Source organism: Telopea speciosissima, chromosome 7, assembly GCF_018873765.1.
Source record: "Telopea speciosissima isolate NSW1024214 ecotype Mountain lineage chromosome 7, Tspe_v1, whole genome shotgun sequence".
Lineage (NCBI taxonomy): Eukaryota > Viridiplantae > Streptophyta > Magnoliopsida > Proteales > Proteaceae > Telopea > Telopea speciosissima.
In genome coordinates, this window is record NC_057922.1 from 57,752,452 (window position 1) to 57,770,361 (window position 17,910).

At 38.5% G+C, this 17,910-nt stretch overlaps 1 protein-coding gene across 1 annotated transcript in view; it reads right to left on the bottom strand.

Moving 5' to 3' along the window:
- Window positions 1-17,085, bottom strand: part of LOC122668728 (probable RNA-dependent RNA polymerase 3) — a 36,382-nt gene extending 19,297 nt beyond the window's left edge. Inside the window, exons 1-5 of the mRNA XM_043865264.1 lie at window positions 16,716-17,085; window positions 16,191-16,332; window positions 15,984-16,113; window positions 15,323-15,397; window positions 3,766-3,952 (exon numbers count right to left, since the gene is read on the bottom strand). Of these exons, the coding sequence (XP_043721199.1) occupies window positions 3,766-3,952; window positions 15,323-15,397; window positions 15,984-16,113; window positions 16,191-16,332; window positions 16,716-17,085 (904 nt within the window). The remainder of the gene's footprint in view (window positions 1-3,765; window positions 3,953-15,322; window positions 15,398-15,983; window positions 16,114-16,190; window positions 16,333-16,715) is intronic.
- Between the last annotated feature and the right edge of the window lie 825 nt (window positions 17,086-17,910).

Here is a 17,910-nt window from a genome sequence, read left to right on the forward strand (position 1 = left end):
CCGGATCCATTGATGATAGATGATCCACTTCTGGTTATTGTTCTTTTCTTGGAGAAAATATTGTCGCATGACGTAGCAAAAAACAATCAATCGTCTCCCACTACAGTGCAGAAGCTGAATTTCGTGCTATGGCATAAGGGATTTGTGAACTCGTGGCTCATGGGATTATTGTGTGATTTGGGAATTGTCCCTGAAGATCCTATGCGATTCTACTGTGACAACAAGGCTGCCATCAGTATTGCCCACGACCTTGTCCAGCATGACATGACAAAACATGTAGAAACTGACATAAATAATTAGCTGATGTCTTCACTAAGGGCTTACATTGTAAGGTGTTCCACCCACTAGTCTCCAAGTTGGGCATGTTTGATATATTTGCACCAACTTGAGGGGGAGTATTGAGAACCGTGGGATTAGAATAATTTCAAGGCATTATTATTCTCCAACTCTGGCTCTGAACTACAGAGCAGGAAGGGGATTAGTCCATCACAACGGAAATATGTTTAATATTTTGTGTGAAAGTGGTATGCTTGCCCCTAAACCAGTTGAACTTGGAAACAAGGATCAAAGGTAAGAGAGAAGACACGAAGAAAGAAAGAGGAAGAGAGACGTTGGTGAGAGAGAGAGAGAGAGGAAAGAAAGAATGAGTGCAAACTGTGGAGGTGGAGAAGTGATCTCCCTTGCCTATATTGATTTACTAACTTAAGATTAGAGAAATTACATCCATCTCCCTAGGGAGGTAAAAGGTAAAAATAAAAAATAAAAGAACATAAAGGCACAATACAAGGAAACTAACCAGATAATAACCCATGCCCAAAGTACCCTTATTACATAGAAACTCTAACAGTTGATACTCTTGTGGATCCACATCAGAAGTTTGGAACAAATAATGGTGAATATTTTATAACACCGCGGTACGAGAGGTTAGTTAGGAAGGTTATTTATCTAATAAAGGAGCTCATTTATTGTCAACATCAGAATGTTGATCTTTTAGTATGATACGAGGTCTACCACAAGTTATTGTTCATTTATTGATGGTAATCTTTGCTAGATCCAATGCTGAGACTGAGTATAAAGCTATGGCTCGTACTGCAGCTGAGTTAATGTGGTCGAAGTCTCTACTTCTAGAGTTGGGTTTTCCTATTACTCAACCTATGAAGATGTTTTGTGATAGTCAAGCCGCTATCTATATTGCCAATAACCCAGTGTTTCATGAAAGGACCAAACATATTGAGATTGACCGTCACTTTGTGAAGGATACTATTATGAAGAAGCTGATTGTTACTCCATTCATTTCATCTGCAGACCAGTTAGCTGATATGTTTACCAAGTCCCTTTTTGACCTTGCTTACTGGAACTGTTGTTCCAAGCTGGGCATTGGAGATTTGTATGCTCTAGCTTAAGGGGGAGTATTAAATAATGATCCTATAGGAGTCATGGACCCCTATTGGACCCATTTTTGTTGGCGGTTGAGGAGTTAGGAGTCTAGTCACGATACGGGGGGTGTCCCTATCACGACAAGAGTGTTTCGTTAATTTTGCTTTTTGGTCTTTTTCTTGTTTCCTTGTTAGACTAGGTTTCCTTATTAGACTGTACTTCTATTTCTTGCTGTAATTCAATATTATAAATAAAGAAAGAATAAAAGCAAGTGATAGAACACACACTGAATCTATCACTGGTTAAGTCTTCCTTCTGTCTTCTTTCTCTCTTCTTCCCTCTCATCTTCTCCTCTCCTTCTTCTTACTGCTGTTAGTACTGATTATATAAATTTGATATTGTCGCAAATTACTACAGGTTAGTTGCATTTTCATAATTTGATTGCTTAATCTCTAGAACATACTTTTACTAGGCCAAAACTTAACGAATGAGATGGGAGCAGGATAGTCTATAACATGGACCTACTCATTTCTACCGTTACCTGCCACATGGCATCTTTCGGTCTTTGCTTTCATCAACCATTTGTGAAAATTAATTTTTCCCATAGCAGATAAGAGGATAACATAGAAGAAGAAAATGGAACACCACAAAACAGGGCGAAAGAGACACAAAGAAGAATTGAAAAACCAAATACAGTCACATATTGCATCTACTAAGGAAGAAAATGGACCATTCAAAACAGCGGCAACAAGAAACAAAGAAGAAATGAGAAACCAAATGCAGTTTCGAATTGCAGAAATGAAGGAACAACCCCCCCCCCAAAAAAAAAAAACACCTTTAAACATATAGAACTTTACATACCACAAAACAGGGGCAAAAAACGAATTGAAAAACCAAATACAGTCACGTATTGCATCTACTAAGGAAAAAATTGGACCACACAACACAGGCAACAAGAAACAAAGAAGAAATGAGAAACCAAATGCAGTTTCCAATTGCAGAAACGAAGGAACAACCCCCCCCCCAACCAAAAAAACCACCCTTAAACATATAGAACTTTACATATCACAAAATGACCAACCCCTTCCCACCCACCCAAGGAACAATATTAAATACAACAAAAGAAAAGATGGCAAGAAAATTATTTTCTCACATCCCCCACGTCAATTTTTTATAATGTCGTAGCCACCCATCCCCCAATCATCGAGATCAAATTCGTTCCTCACTCCATAAACCCACAACTTACAAATTCTTCCCAACCTCCATTGATTTTGAAACAGGCTTCTTCCTGAACCAAATTTGTTGCTGGTTCTTGACAATTACTTATAATGTAATAAGCTCTTGTAATGGATAAATTTCTTCCCACAATCAGCATTATTTATACGAGGAAAAGTCATATGTTACGAGGAGATATATTCAAATAAAATAAGTGCTTTACCAGTTGAGCGGAGACCTAAATAGGCAAAAGAAGAAAGAAGTGGCCTGGACCACCAGATTAAAATTTATAGTCCCAATGTCCCACAATGACCATCCTCTTTGTTAAAACAATTATAAAGAACTGTTATGGCATTAAAGATAATATTTCCATTAAGAGAGTTGAGAATCCTCGTTCTTTTATTTTTCAAATTTTGAGAGGTGGTAATAAGTGACTAGGGTTATGCAATGAACATTCCAAGAATCAATAATTTGATTTGGTCAGTAGAGATATAATTTTGGACAAACCTAATGAAAAAAAGACCAATCTTTGCAGAGGGAGAGCAAATGGTCTAAGGAAAGGACTTGGGAAGTGGGCAAGTGGGAGCTCTAGGCCAAAATTTGGTTTCAGGCACCTATGCCCCTCACTTGCACTTACCCAGGCATAAATAAAATTGCTTCACAGCTTTGTAGAAGGAAGGGGACCTGGGAGTTCTAGACCAAAGTTTGGTTTCCGGCATCTTGGCCCCCATCACTTACACAGGCATTTTAATAAAATTGCTTCACACCTTTGCAGACGTTTTAAGAGATACAAGAAAAATCTACAATGAACAACAATCCCTTCACATAATTCAAGAAGTAATCGTGCAAATTCTTATTGACCTAGAGATCAGGAAAATTCAGAACAGGTATATAGAGGACAAAATGTTTAACATTATCTTCAAACTTCAAACACAGGTAATGTCAAAAAAAAAAAGTACAAAAACTGCTACAGCTATATAGATAAAGAAAACTTTTAAATGTGGACAAAAGCTTGAATATGCATAAGCTGAATGTAGAATAATAAACCCTGGCTGACATTGATGGTTGTTCTGAAATTATTTGTTGAAACTCATGAAAAGAACAAAAGGATAAGCTGGAACTAACCATTCAAACCTGACTTGCCACTAAAAGCAATTTAAAAAAAATACCCACCAAAGAAACGGTAGTGGCGCAGACCAACAAAAATTCCTTCTTCTGCAATTTTTTTGTAAATGGACGTGCAAGAACTGATAGTTGAAACATTTCTGTTTCCTTCCTCTTCAGAAAACTTGACCAGCAGTACATTATCATCACCTAAGACCTTCTGAAGATGAGTTCTCCGTTTATCATAATATGGGCCCTGAACAATCACAAAGGGTTTACCATTTGACCAAAGAAATGGCTTCATTCATAAAAAGAGAGTTAGAACAGAAAAATGGATCTCTCCAACATTCAACAGGTAAAACAAAAAACACAAACCATACACTACAACAACAACAACAAAAAAAACTCAGCCTTGTCCCAACTTAATGGGGTCGTGATGTAGATCCTAGCCCCATGCATTGGCTGACAAACAATCGAACCAGTCCAGCCAAGACCAGTCAGCTCGAGCGTAACCAGTCCCTAACTTCGGGACAGTATTGGACCAGTCAATTTGTCTTCATCAAGCCATTCCCTTATCAGCTTCTACCAGCTTCTAAGCAACTTCTCAATTTCTCATCAGCAGCTTCTCAGCAACAGCCTGTAAACAGCTTCTCATCAGCAGCTTCTCAGCAACAGCTTGTAAACAGCTTCTCATCAACAGCTTCTAAGCAGCTTCTCAGCAAGTATCTACTACTATTTTCTTGGCTAAGCCCTCACTATGCCCTTATTGTAATTTTTTGGGAGAATAGAATGAATGAAACAAATGAAGCTTGCTTTTGCAAACCATTGTCCGGAGAAAGGCTGAGAGATCAACTGAGAGAGTTGAGAGTGAGAGGCCCACAGCTGAGAAAGCCCTCTATCCCCATTACCCTTCTATCCCTCCATCTTCTCTTCTAGCTTCTGTTTTAATTGTTGATTTGTTCCCTTAATCTGAAGTTTATTGATTGAGATCAAGATCCTGCCAGGGGTTACATCATTCATGATTTAACCTTACATTAGGTCGGCTACATGAATCCAAACAAAACAAAGTAAGGGAAAACAGAGGTAAAAAGAGTGATGGGAAATGAAATGAGAAGTGGAGAATGACAGATGCAAGAAGGAAAATGAAAGTAAGAGGAGAGAGGCACAGCCAACAAGTTAGGAGAATCTCAACTAAACAGGGTCTGCTACATGGATCCTTGCTCTCCAATAAGCTCTATTCGAGGTCATACTTCGCACGAGACCTAGACTATGCATGTCCTTCCTCACAGCTTCTCCAATGGTCATTTTAGGCCTATCCTAGCTCATTTAGCTCCTTCAATCGAAATCATATCACTCATTACTGCGACATCCCTAGGCCTTTGTTGAACATGACCATACCATCTTAACTGACTCTCTCAGAGCTTATCACTGATCGGGGCAACTCCCACGTCAGCTCTAATGCGTTCATTCCTTACTTTATCCTTCCTAGTTTTTCTACATATCCATCTTAACATCCTGATCACAGCTACACATAGCTTTCCAATAAGACACTTCTTAACTGCCAAACATTCTGCCCTATACATCATAGTCAGTCGTACAATAGTCGTCTTGTGGGTACCGCAGTCTGAATCGATTTTCGGGATCCCTTTGAGACAAAGGGTTGATTTATTGTTGAGATTCATTATTAAAATGGGGATTTGGAATCACGCCACATATATATAAAAATAAAAGGAGTCGCCGCCGAAAAATAAAAGGAGTTGTCACATAGGATTTGGGCCGAGGACCCAATGAGTGTTAGCCCTATCCAAAGTAAATGAAAGGGCTACCTGATTCCATATGATAGAGAGTCCAGGTAAGTGGTCAAGTTATGAGAATGGGAAGGCTTTAGAACCCCACCTCGCCTAGTTAAACCAGTCTTTCTACTAGATACTTGATTTCGAATATTCTCCTATAATGATATGTCCTATACCAACATGTAAGCCTAACTTGAAGGCTCACGCAGGTTACATGCCAACTAGCCAACGTGAAATTTGCCAAAACGAAATCACTAACTTATTAAAAAGGAGTCTAATAAGACCTCACAAATCCCCTCGGAGTTGCACTGCCTTTTATGTAGAGAATAATGTTGAAATAGAATGAGGAGCGCCGCTATTGGTTATCAATTATAAACCACTAAATAAAGTCTTAAAATGGATTTGGTATCCTCTCCCAAATAAAAGGAATCTTCTTAATAGATTGCATGCAACCCCTATCTTCTCAAAATTTGATATGAAATCTGGATATTGGCATATTCAAATTGCAGAAGAAGATAAATATAAGACTGCTTTTGTCGTCCCCTTCGGACAATATGAATGGAATGTCATGCCATTTGGACTAAAAAATGCCCCTTCTGAATTTCAGAATATTATGAATCAAATTTTTAACCCATATTCTCAATTTATTATAGTATACATTGATGATGTGCTTATATATTCTAATTCACAAGAGTGGCGCAACAAGAGGGCTCTAGATGTGGGCGACATAGGCCGCATGGGTGGCAGCAACAGAAAACACCATGGTAGCAGTGGCGGCAGGCAGTGGTTGATGGTGGTGGATGGTGGTCAGTGGTCAGAGATGGTCAGCATGGTGTGACATGCATGATCACATGTTCAGTCAACCATGTTGAACCAAGAGGCCGAAGCCTCGGTGGCTGCGGTGGTGGTGAGTACCTTTTTGTAAAAAAAAAAACAAAAAGAAAAAAGTAGATTCGCTCAAATACCAAGTTGAGAAGAGAGAATAGGAGAGAATAGATTGGTTTGTCAAGAACACAGAGGCCACCACTTTATTTATAATTAGAGATCATTACAATAAAGGAAATAAAAATCCTAACCAAATCATATGTGCAACATGTGCAAAATGAACCCGGACACTTTAATATATTTAGGTCCGGGTCACAGGTTGATGGGTCATCCTTCAACAATATATATATGACCTGTGGGTCATCCTTCAATAATATATATAAAATTCAAATTATAGAGCATAAGTGGAAGAGAAGTAATGAAAACTTACATAGATCCCCGGGGAGAATTTCCCATTGTTATTATGTGCAGCCTGTAGGGTCACATTTAGAGCATCTTTATTGTTGATTTGGTTTGAAGTATGAACAAGAGGTCCAAGCAAACAATGGCTCTCAAGCTCAAGTTGCAGTGTTTAAAAATTTACATGTTGTATCAAGGCTGTTTCTTTACTTTTTCTCTACAAGAGGCAATAGCTATGGGTACCCCACCATCCGACGAGGCTTTAACTCTTTATCCTTCCATCTTCAACTTCCTCTTTATTTCCTCCCAATTTCTTCTTTCTTCCCATCCTTCCTCATGGTCGGGTCAACCAGGTGTATGTCCATGTCAAACACATGTTGACAAAGGGATTTTATGCTAGAAGTCATGCCAGACAAATAACAAGAAACCACTCTGAATTGTCTCGTCGGTATTCCTGTCTATGTGCATGTTTGTGGGTGTGTGTATGTGTTTGCCTGTCTGCATGCTTGTGTATTGTGTGTATGAGGCCAAGTCTAACCCCTGGTAAAACCCACAAAAAGTAAATTTCTTATTGTTACAATATCAAAATCTATAAAGAAAAAGAAGAGAACATACAGAGAGAGAGAGGGGGGTTGAGCTAGAACACGATCGGAATTGAATGTCCTCTACCGTGGTCTACTGGTCTAGCCCCTTACATTATATTGAGTCATAAAGACGAATAATTAAAAGAAAATAACAACTAATCTCATCAACTCAACACTACCCTACTTATCCCATGGTACACCACTTAAATACTCCCCCCTCAAGCTGGAGTTAATATATATATATATATATATATATATATATATATATATATATATATATATATATCTCAAAAGGCTCCAGCTTGGAACAACAAAAAAACAGAACTAGTCTTGAACATATATAGCAATGGTAGATGCCAATGAGCACAGAGAGAACTTCATTCTGGTAGCAATACCAACTCAAACACACCAATCATCAACAGCAACAGTAGAGAAAAAACTTCATAACAAATAAATCTAGACAGCAACAAACAAAATAAGCGGTAGAGAATATTAGCCGCACACCAAAATATCATATCAGCAATAGTAACATTATAAAATCCTTCTCAAAGAAGGCGAGTAGTAATCTTCACAAAGAAGACTGATAAAAATGCAAATTAGGACGTTGTAAACCACTGAAAAGTGTAACATAAGTTGCTACGAAACCACTGATAAAAGTGCAGCATAGGCTGTGAACCACAAACAAAAGTGTTGCATATGTTGCCATGAACCACTGATAAAGGTGCAGCATAGGTTTCTGCAAACCACTGATAACAGCATGAGGCAAGGTTCGAAAACTCGGGTCTCAGTGCCAACTCAGACCCTTGAAAAACCGAGTCGAGTCAAGATCTCGCCGAGTTGGTGCATTTTTTTTTTCTCGACTCGAAGCCTCATCTCGGTGGGTTTTAGACCTAGTTTGGGTCTGAAACTTGGTATTCAACCAATTTTAGGCCATTTAAACGCAATGGCACTATCAAATTTTGCAAAAACAAAGTCCAAATAGGAGTTTTAGTTAGTGGGAAAGCAGAACAGACACTTATGCTAGAAACCAGGACAGACACAGGACAAACACACTTATTTATGCCTAATATCATTTACTTAAGATATTTTAAAGGGATCTCTGTTAGAGCCTTTGATGCAAGAGAACTTGAAGAGTTGGGTCACAGAGGTGCTGCGTACTTGTGTTTTTCTCTCCAAAATTCTCCTCCCCTTCCTCTGAGATGAAGTGGCCTTTTAATAGAGGACGCCTCTCTTTTCCACCGAAAGTGAAACTTATCCAGAAGGAATCTTGGACTTGGGTGGTGGACAGAGAGCACATGGGCTTGTCGGCAACTTTGGGCTTTGGAGGCCAATGGAGCCTACACACTTGAAGAAAAATTGGAATCTTTTGACTTTCGAGACCAAGGCACCAAAAGTAGATTTGGACGGTAGTGCTACAATAAAATTGACTTTTTACTATTCACTACATTGTCGGTAGAACTTGGAATCTTTTGAAAAGAAGCTTAAAAAACCGCACCGAGGCATTCCACGTGTAAAAACACTGTTTTCCTCATTGATTTGGTTTAGACTGGTCACTGTATTGGAATGGGCCCAGTGGTGGCTTGACTATCTAGGACCAGAGACAGTAGCTGGGACACATATTTAGATACAGCCACGAGTCAACTGCTGTGCCATTCTTTTTGGTGTCGTCATGGCTGACGATTTTCCAGCATCAGGGTTTGGAAACTAACCCATGGGCTTATGGCCCAATTTTCAAGATGTTTGGCCCAAAGAACGCCTGATGGATCTTGCTGATGACGAGGAGAACTGTTGGCTGATGAAATCCAGCCCATCATCAGGGTCTTGAGCAAACTGGCCTTCATGGAGATGGGGGTCTATGGATCCGACACTGGGGTCCGAGCCTTCTCCTTCTTCAGTATCAAGGGCCACAAGCTAGGCCTTGATTTCTGCTTGTTTAGCCTTTAATTTAAGGCGTCTACTGTTGCTAGATTTGTCTGATTTTTCTGAGGGAGCTATTTGAGAGGTCACTTTTGTGATTAATTGAATTAGGGCCTCAGGATTGCATCTGCTGCGGTCACATTTATCCCACCACTTGACTTTGAAATTCCTTATGAGAATTGGGATGGAGCAGTCTGGGCTTTCAGTCCGTTCGATTGCATACTCCCAATACATAATCCAAGTCAGGCCGCAATGGATGAAGAATCTCATTAGATCTGACTGTTCGGGGATTTGCTCAATGTGTAGGCAGTAGATGTTGAAGGCATCAAACACTTGATCTGGTAGGATATCTTGAATTGGCCCATAAGCGGTCCACCATTGGGGGAACCAGTTTGGGATTTGACTTGAGAACTTGTAGTCAAAACAGAAAAACCACGAGTGTTGATTTTTACTATTCTGATAAAGGAAAGCATGGTGCCAGGCATCCATGTAATCAAAATAGTAGTACTCTTGCGGCTGAAAGACTTGAGAGAATCTCTTAATAGTGAGGGGATGTGTGCCCCAATCTTTTGAGCTGAGCATTTGAAGGATGGTTACTGAAGTATAGGTCACAAGATTTGGATCACTCTTGTCAAAATTTTGCTTAATACGGATGGAATCCGTATCGACAAGGATGAATTCATAGAACTCTTGATTTTTTGAACTATTTGGGGAATAAAAATTCCAATCTTTATAAAAAACCCTTTGAGCTATTTCTACAGGAGTTTTGCAGCCTTTGGTGAACTGATCATCAAGGGCAAAAAGGTCTTGATAAGCTTGTTTAAGAACATACTGGCTCTTGGGAAAGTTCTGGGAAAGAACTAGTTTGGAAACTGTTGTGGAAGAACTGGGCTTGGTAAGTAGTTGAGAGGATCTTATATTTGGGACCATTTGGGTCGACTGGCTAGCCACCACTTGGGTGAAAGGGACACTTGCAACAACTGTTTTGGAAGGAGAAACTTTGACTAATTGGCTTGAAGGAGCAGACTTGGCATAGGAATCTTTTGATTTAATGCTAGGTTTTGGTTTGGGAGGCTCCTTGGGAGCCATTATTACTGATATGGTTTTGGGACCCTGCAAGAATTCACGGGTCAGGAAATCAGGAATTGAATTCATTTCTCCTTTAATATAAGTTATGTCAAAATCAAAACTTGATAAAAGGGTTTGCCATCTTGCGAAAATTTGTTTTGATGCTATGTTTTGAACATCATTTTTTAAAACTTGTTTTGCAGCATTGCAATCCACTCTTACTAAAAATTTTTTGTTTAATAAATCACTTTAGAATTTTTTAATACAAAGGATTACTAATAAAATCTCTTTTTTAATGGTACTATAGTTTTGTTGGGCAGGGTTCCAAATTCCTGAAGTGAACTGTACTAATAGTTCTTTGTTATCTTGGACTTGTTTAAGAATGCCTCCGTAACCTAATTCTAAGGCATCAGTTTCAATAATTTTAAAGAATGCTGGATCTGCAAGATTTAAGCAAGGGATTTCTTTGACAAGTTTCTTGATATCCCAGACTGTTGTGGTGTGACTAGAAGTCCAGGGGCTGGCTTCTTCTTGAGCCTAGAAAAAAGATCTTTACATAACTGGCTGATTTGAGGAATAAAATCTCTGACATAATTTAGGCTTCCTAGAAACCTTTGCAGTTGTTTTTTGTCTAAAATTTGATCAGGAAATATGTCAGCAAAAGCCATAGATCTTTCTATGGGAATAACTTGATTTTGGTAGATGTAATGCCCTAGAAATCTAACTTTGATTTGGAATAACTCTATTTTCTTCTGGGAGAGGACTAATCCACTAGTTTTCATGATGTGGAAGAAACTCCTAAGGTGTTTGAAATGTTGTTTAATAGACTTGGAGAAAACTAGAACATCATCAATATAAACTATTATGAATTGGCTGAAAAGATTTAGGATGTCATTCATAATATTTTGAAATTCACTGGGAATATTTTTTAATCCAAAAGGCATTACATTCCATTCGTAATGACCAAATGGTGTGGTGAAAGCCGTTTTGTAGCGATCTTCCTTGTGAACTTGGATTTGCCAATATCTAGATTTGAGATCGAATTTTGAAAAAATGGTAGCTTGGTAAAGTCTTTGAAGTAACTCTTTTTTATTTGGTATAGGATATCTAATCCATTGTAAAGCTTCATTTAGTGGTTTGTAGTTGATGACTAATCTGGGTGTTCCACTTTCTATTTCAGCATTCTTGTTAACGTAAAAAGCAGCACAGCTCCAAAGTGACTTGCTTTTACTTATTAATTTTTTGTCGAGAAGATCTTGAATTTCTTTTTTGCATATTTCTTGTAATTCTTGAGTCATCTGAATAGACCCAGCTTTGGTAGGGATGTTTTTGTCTGAGAAACTTGATTCATAGGGATGCCTACGCCTATGCCAAAAAGCATCAGGAAACTCTGAACAAAGTTCCTTTTGGATTTGGGTTTTGATATTAGAAATTTATTTTTGAATGGTTTTATCTTGGAGTCTTTGTTCAATAGCCTTGTGAGTGACTTCTTGTTTCAAATATTGGAGGTGCTTTTGTTTATTATGGATTAGGCTTATAGTTGATTGCTCTGATATAGCAACAGTTTTGAGCAGATCTATTTCTTTTGTCTTAGCTTGTTCAAAGAATTCAAAATGAACTTGTTTGCCTAAGATAGTGGTTGTGATTCCTTGGTTTGACACAGTGAAGGGTTTTATAAGTTCTAAGAAAGGTTGTCCTAGAATGACTTCTGTGTTTCAATCATTTACTAATATGAACATTTGTTTGAGGCAGACACCTTGGTTGCAGATGTGAACATCTGAAAGTTTGTAGTTGACTTTTAATCTTGATCCATTTGCTCCTGTTAACTGTTGGGTTGTTTTTTCAAAATACTGGGTTGGGATTAACCCTTCTTGTATGCAGTTTGTCTGTGCTCCTGAATCAACTAGGACTATAGTATTGATCTTGTGGGAGGAAGATATGACAATAGTTATATTGACATACCACTGTTGGCATTTGACCTTGTTAACAATATCAATGAAGTCTTCATTATTATTTAGTAAAGGTTGTGTACTGTCTTCTTCTTCTATTTCTACAACCTGTTTGGATTTTTTCAGGCTTGCTATATCTGCTTTTATGTTTTTGATTTCTATTTTTCTTCTATTTCTACAACCTGTTTGGACTTTTTCAGGCTTGCTATATCTGCTTTTATGTTTTTTATTTCTGTTTTTAAATCGTTGGTAGTGGCTTCTAAGTTGGTAATTCTATCATGGTCTGGATTTTGAGAAGGAGCAGGGGTTTTTTCAAACTTTTTATAAATGTTTTTTATGTTATAAGGGACTGCCTTAGTTTGAGGTTTTGCTGAGGATACTTGTTGTAAGAGTTCTTGGGCGTGTTGGAGGTATAGAGTCTTGGTATGCTTATCCTTGATTTGATCAACGAAGTTGAGGAATTCTTCTGGTTTATTAAAGTTTCTTATTCCTGAACTTGACTTTATCATGTTGATAGACTTTGATGATGCGGAATCATCACAATTTTTACAGAAAACTCCTTGACTATAGTTACAAGGAGAAACTTGTTCATCACTATCACTATTTGACTCAATCTGGTTTATTTTATCTTCTTGGGGTTCTATTTCACTCTTGGAGCTATCTTCTTCTAAGTCAGCTAAGAGTTGGATTTTTGTATCATCAGGCATTATAAGTGAATTGATCTTTTTTGCTAATCTGCAGTATTTGGCTATGTGTCCTGGTTTACCACAGTTATAACATCCAGTTTTGGTATTTTGTGTTGGTTTTGATTTGGGAAAGGGCTTCTTGTAAGGCCTATATCTTTTAGGGCTGGATCTAGTTTCTAACTTTTGATCTGAGTCTCTATGATTTCTATATCTATTTTTGGACTTCCTAATATGTCTATGGCTTTTATGTTTCTTTTGGGAAATGGTTTTAGGATCAAATCCAAATTGTTCGCAGAATCCTCCTAACTCTTTTTTGTAGGACTTATATTCTTTCCTAATTTATTTCCTGAGTTTGATGTCTGTACACAAAGCTAATCCTTCTTTGTGCACAAGACCTATGAAGTCACCATAGGTGAGAGTTTGATAGGGAATTTCCCCATTGTTTTCTTCTCTTAAAACAATGGGAACCACGTAAAAAATCTTGTTGCTGAAAAACCACAAGTAACCATCTACGTAAGAAAATGTTGCTGATGACTAGAGAAAATGAAACAAACTAATAATAATAATAATCTTCAAATATTAGATGATAACTCCAATCTCCCCCCCAGATGTAGCACTGACAAAAGAGGGCCTCAAATGAACCAAGAGAAAAGAAGAGAATAGGGATGATACAAACAACTATCAAAAATCACCTGGGTGGAAACAAAGTCCATCACAGGGAGCACAGATCAGCATGCGTCATTAAAAAAATCCTTGTTTTCTATATTTTATCTACAAGGAATACGCATCTTAACAAAATAGACGACAGCAGTGGAAGAGAGGAGAAACAATATCTGATGGAATTTTTTTTTTCCTTCTTCATCACTCTAATAGACTGATACATGTTACAAAATCAAATATAGTAAACCAGAATCAATAAAGACGAAAAGAGAACAAAGAGAGAGAGGGTGAGCTAGAACACTGCAGTAATTGAATGCTCTCTATCGTGGTCTAGCCCTTTAGTTATATTATATTAAGTCATCAACTCCTAATAGGAAACCTACTAAGAGTCTTACGATAGAGATGAATAACTAAAAGGAAACCCGAAAAAAGGAAATAACAACTAATCTAATCAACTCAACACTACCCCACTTATCCCACGGTAGTACGGAACACCACTTGCACTTGTATCACACAGTGTTTCTGAGGTATAGCTTGCCAACTTGGTGACTGGCGGATAAATGGTGCTAGATGTTAACAAACGAATCAAGGTATAACCTGGAGGTTGCCTAGGGTTCTAGGCAATTCACCTACTATGCCAACCGATAGACTCTGTATAAGTGTTGGCTAGGCGCCAATATAGACACCAGATTAGCAATTTGTTTAGAAAATATGACTTCAGATGACATTCTATTACATATAAATGCACAAATGATTAGAATACATGCCACAATGCACAGGCAACCAGCGAGGCTACCAGCCAATGACCATCGCCAAGGGTCAAATGGGCATTCTAAGCTTAAAAATGAGGACGAAAAAATCTTTAAAATGAAGTCCATATAAAGCTTTGAGGTTGCTGGTAAACAGTCTACAAGACAGAAGGGGTCCGCAGGAGCCACGGGTAAACCATGTGGCCTGTGCCCAGACTTGAACCAAATCCCACCTTCACTTTGCAGTACTTGAATCATGAAACAGCCTTTGCAGCCTACCAAAAGTAAATAAGCCCAAGGGTTAGGAGAGCAGAGGAAAGAAAAGGTTTGTCTTTCAGAGTAGGAGCATCATTCCACATATCCATATGTACCAATCAAGGCATCTCCACCTAGAAGTCAATAGAAACTCTAAACCACAATTGTCACGATGTCTAGGCAAACCAAGGGACTGGAGAGGGGCCTGGACACAAGGTAACGCCAACAAGACAACCAAGCCGATCAAAATGCCCACCTGGGCGACCAAGGTGACACTAGTTGTCAAGGCACCCCGATGCCAAGGCGGTCACCTAAGCGATGCCTTGACAACTATGCTCTAAACAAGTTCAGCAATATGCAATGCCCATAACAGTAGTAGAAAAACATGAAAACATCATAGCAGTCACCAACAACGAAAAGAACTGAAGCACCAAACCACTGCAAGTGAAACATAATCCAGAATTTTTTTTTAAAAAAACGAATTAAAAAAAATCGTAAAAAACAATAGTAGCTATGGCAAACAATAGTTAAGCAAAGACACAGTTGTATTTTCGAATCTTCAGGATATTTGTGCTATACATAATGATACTGCAGAGACAGGGTGGCACCCAGAACCAAATTGTTGAAAGTGATGCACCATTGAGACCAAAGCTTGTAGGCAAACACAAAGATAAGATGAATAGAGAAAAGAAGCACAAACTACTACCTCTACATGCAAAATGGAGGGAAAGAAATTCAAACCTTAAAGCTGTAATTCCCTTTTGAATCAACCAGACAATGATACAAGAATGCTCCTCCATGGTCTAAATCAAAATTCTGCACAAGAAAAGTTGAGAATAGTCAATGAACAACTTAGATGTAAGTGACTGTAAAAGTTGCAAGGACTTCAGGTGCAGCTAATAAACTCACTCTCTTCAAGCTACCATGGTGTACCATCATGCATTTACCAAATGTCTAAAGTTACAGCTATGATTCTAAAGTTACAGCTATGATACAAAAAACCCTAAATGTAAAGTACACAACCCAAGATGACACTTTCCATACACATAGTACGAGGCTTTGTTGCCAAGGTTCCATTCAGCAATTACAATTTACAAAGACATTCAAAGGCCCATAATACATAAAACCTTATCAGAAACATAATTTTAATATATAGCAGTTTTAGAAGAATGGTAACGACTTCAAGTAATTAATTGAGTCTGCAAGTGCATTTCCAATAATAGAACTCGAAAAAATTACAAGCAATCAAATATTTCAGCAAGGATGGCCACAAATATAATCATGACGAAGTTTCCTTTATTTGGCCCATACATTCTTACCGTAGAGCCTTCGTAATTTTGCTGCATCAAATAGGAGATGACAAGAATCAGATAAAAAGTGAGTTTAGAACCCTAAGACGCACCTTTCTCCTGTCTTTCTCCTTGATACAACGTCGACCAATACTTTGCCAAACGTCCGACTCAAATCTAGCATTTGGGGAGTTCTTCAATTTATGAATGTCCTCAGCTTGGATCACAGTTTCCAGCTTCTCCCTGAGAGAAAACAACCTAACATTTCATCAATTTCACCGTGAATTGTACATAGAAAGGTGGGTCAACATTGAACTTACTTTCCAGCATAACTTAAAATTAAGAAGGCCTTCTTGAACTCAAGTTCGGCCAACGCCATTGAATAGGATCGGGGAAGTCGTGCTGACGTGCTTGGTCCCCACAGACTCGACACAGCCCGTGATGTCTGACATCTCGTGTCTCCTTATCCAACAGAAAACACTCGATCAAAAGAGAATAAAAGCTGAAATCAACTAGAAACAGTAAAACGCAGGGATCACAGAATCCATTGGGGAATTCTTTGTTAACGTATTTAGAACTATAGTAGTGAAACGCAAATGTTGAGAAAACTGCTAAAAGTCGTCAATGAACAGGCACAGAAAGAATAATATTTCTCAATTCTGCCCAAACTAACATTAAAAATTCAAATACAGAGAAACCATGATAGTGTTTCAAAACTAAAATCTTCCAGAAATTCGGGATAAACTAAGGTCGAGATAAAAACTCGATTCAGAAAAGGCGCTTCATTACGTAAACATTCAACAAAATGTAGAAGTTAAAAAGAATATACATGATAATAAAATTACCAAGAGTATAAGCAGACGTGCCGCTTCCGGAAGGACTTGGGCGGGAAGGAGGAGAGTATATGCTTTTACCAGGAGAAAACGCAGAAAAAGGAGTTCCGCTTCCGGAAGGACTTGGGCGGGAAACAGGGGAGGATGTGTTTTCTCCACGAGCATTTTTCACCATGTGAACTATAAAACCACTGAGAGTTCGAATCGGCTGCTTGGAGCTATTAATCTGGCGGAGGATCTCAAGGGAGGCCTCCTCTCCAATCGAAGCTAGCTGTCTTTTCGCTCCGACGCTCGGCGGAGACACTGACCGTTGTTCACAGATTTTTGTGAGTGCTTGTTGAACAGAGGCAGGTAAAGAGTCATGGTCGGCATCATCCACCATGATCGTATTTCAGTATCTTCAAACCCTAAACAACAGAAACAGAGCAAACGGACGAAGCTTTTCTTCAACGCGATTGAAGTCGAAATTTGAAATAGGCAGACGACGATTCAGTGTATAAACAGAGAGCAACTTGGGCGTCTGTAGAGTGAGTCGCAGCTTTTTCTGACTTTCGAAATGACCACTCCCGCCGTTATGAAAGATGATGCCCTGTCGTCTCATATTTAACCGATGGGACATTTTAAATTGGCACTTGGCGGAGAGAGAGAGCCAGTGAGAAATATGTGAATACGCATAATTTTCTTTACGGGTTATTTTCAAATGCCCCCTGAAAATGGCCAAACTAAGTAGCATTATAATCCCGCCCGTTAAACAGATCCGTTATGGTATAACGGATTCCATTTTTTAACATTGATGGATCATTCTGCCCCTTGATAGGGTAGAATGACAAAAATGCCTTTATTTGAAAAAAACAAAAAAAAACCCTGCAACTCATCTTCCCCAAATCATCTTGAGTTGCAGGTATCTTTCAATCCATTTGCAATCATCCCTGCAAACCCCTTTCATTGAACTCATTTGCATTCATCTCTTGAAACCATGTAATGCCTTTTTCCCTAATTCATTGTGGGAACTAAAAATGTTTTAGGGTTTTAATAGCTTCGTCTGTGTGCTGAGTATGAGCCGATGCCAGATTCGCTAGAGCTCCGGTTCTGCAAACCTAAAAGCTATGGTCTTCGAAGTCTTCTTTTTCTGGATGATATGTAGGAATTCCCTCTCGTTCTTTCGCCTGTTAAATCTGTGTTTGAAAATTAAGTCTGTATAGAATGG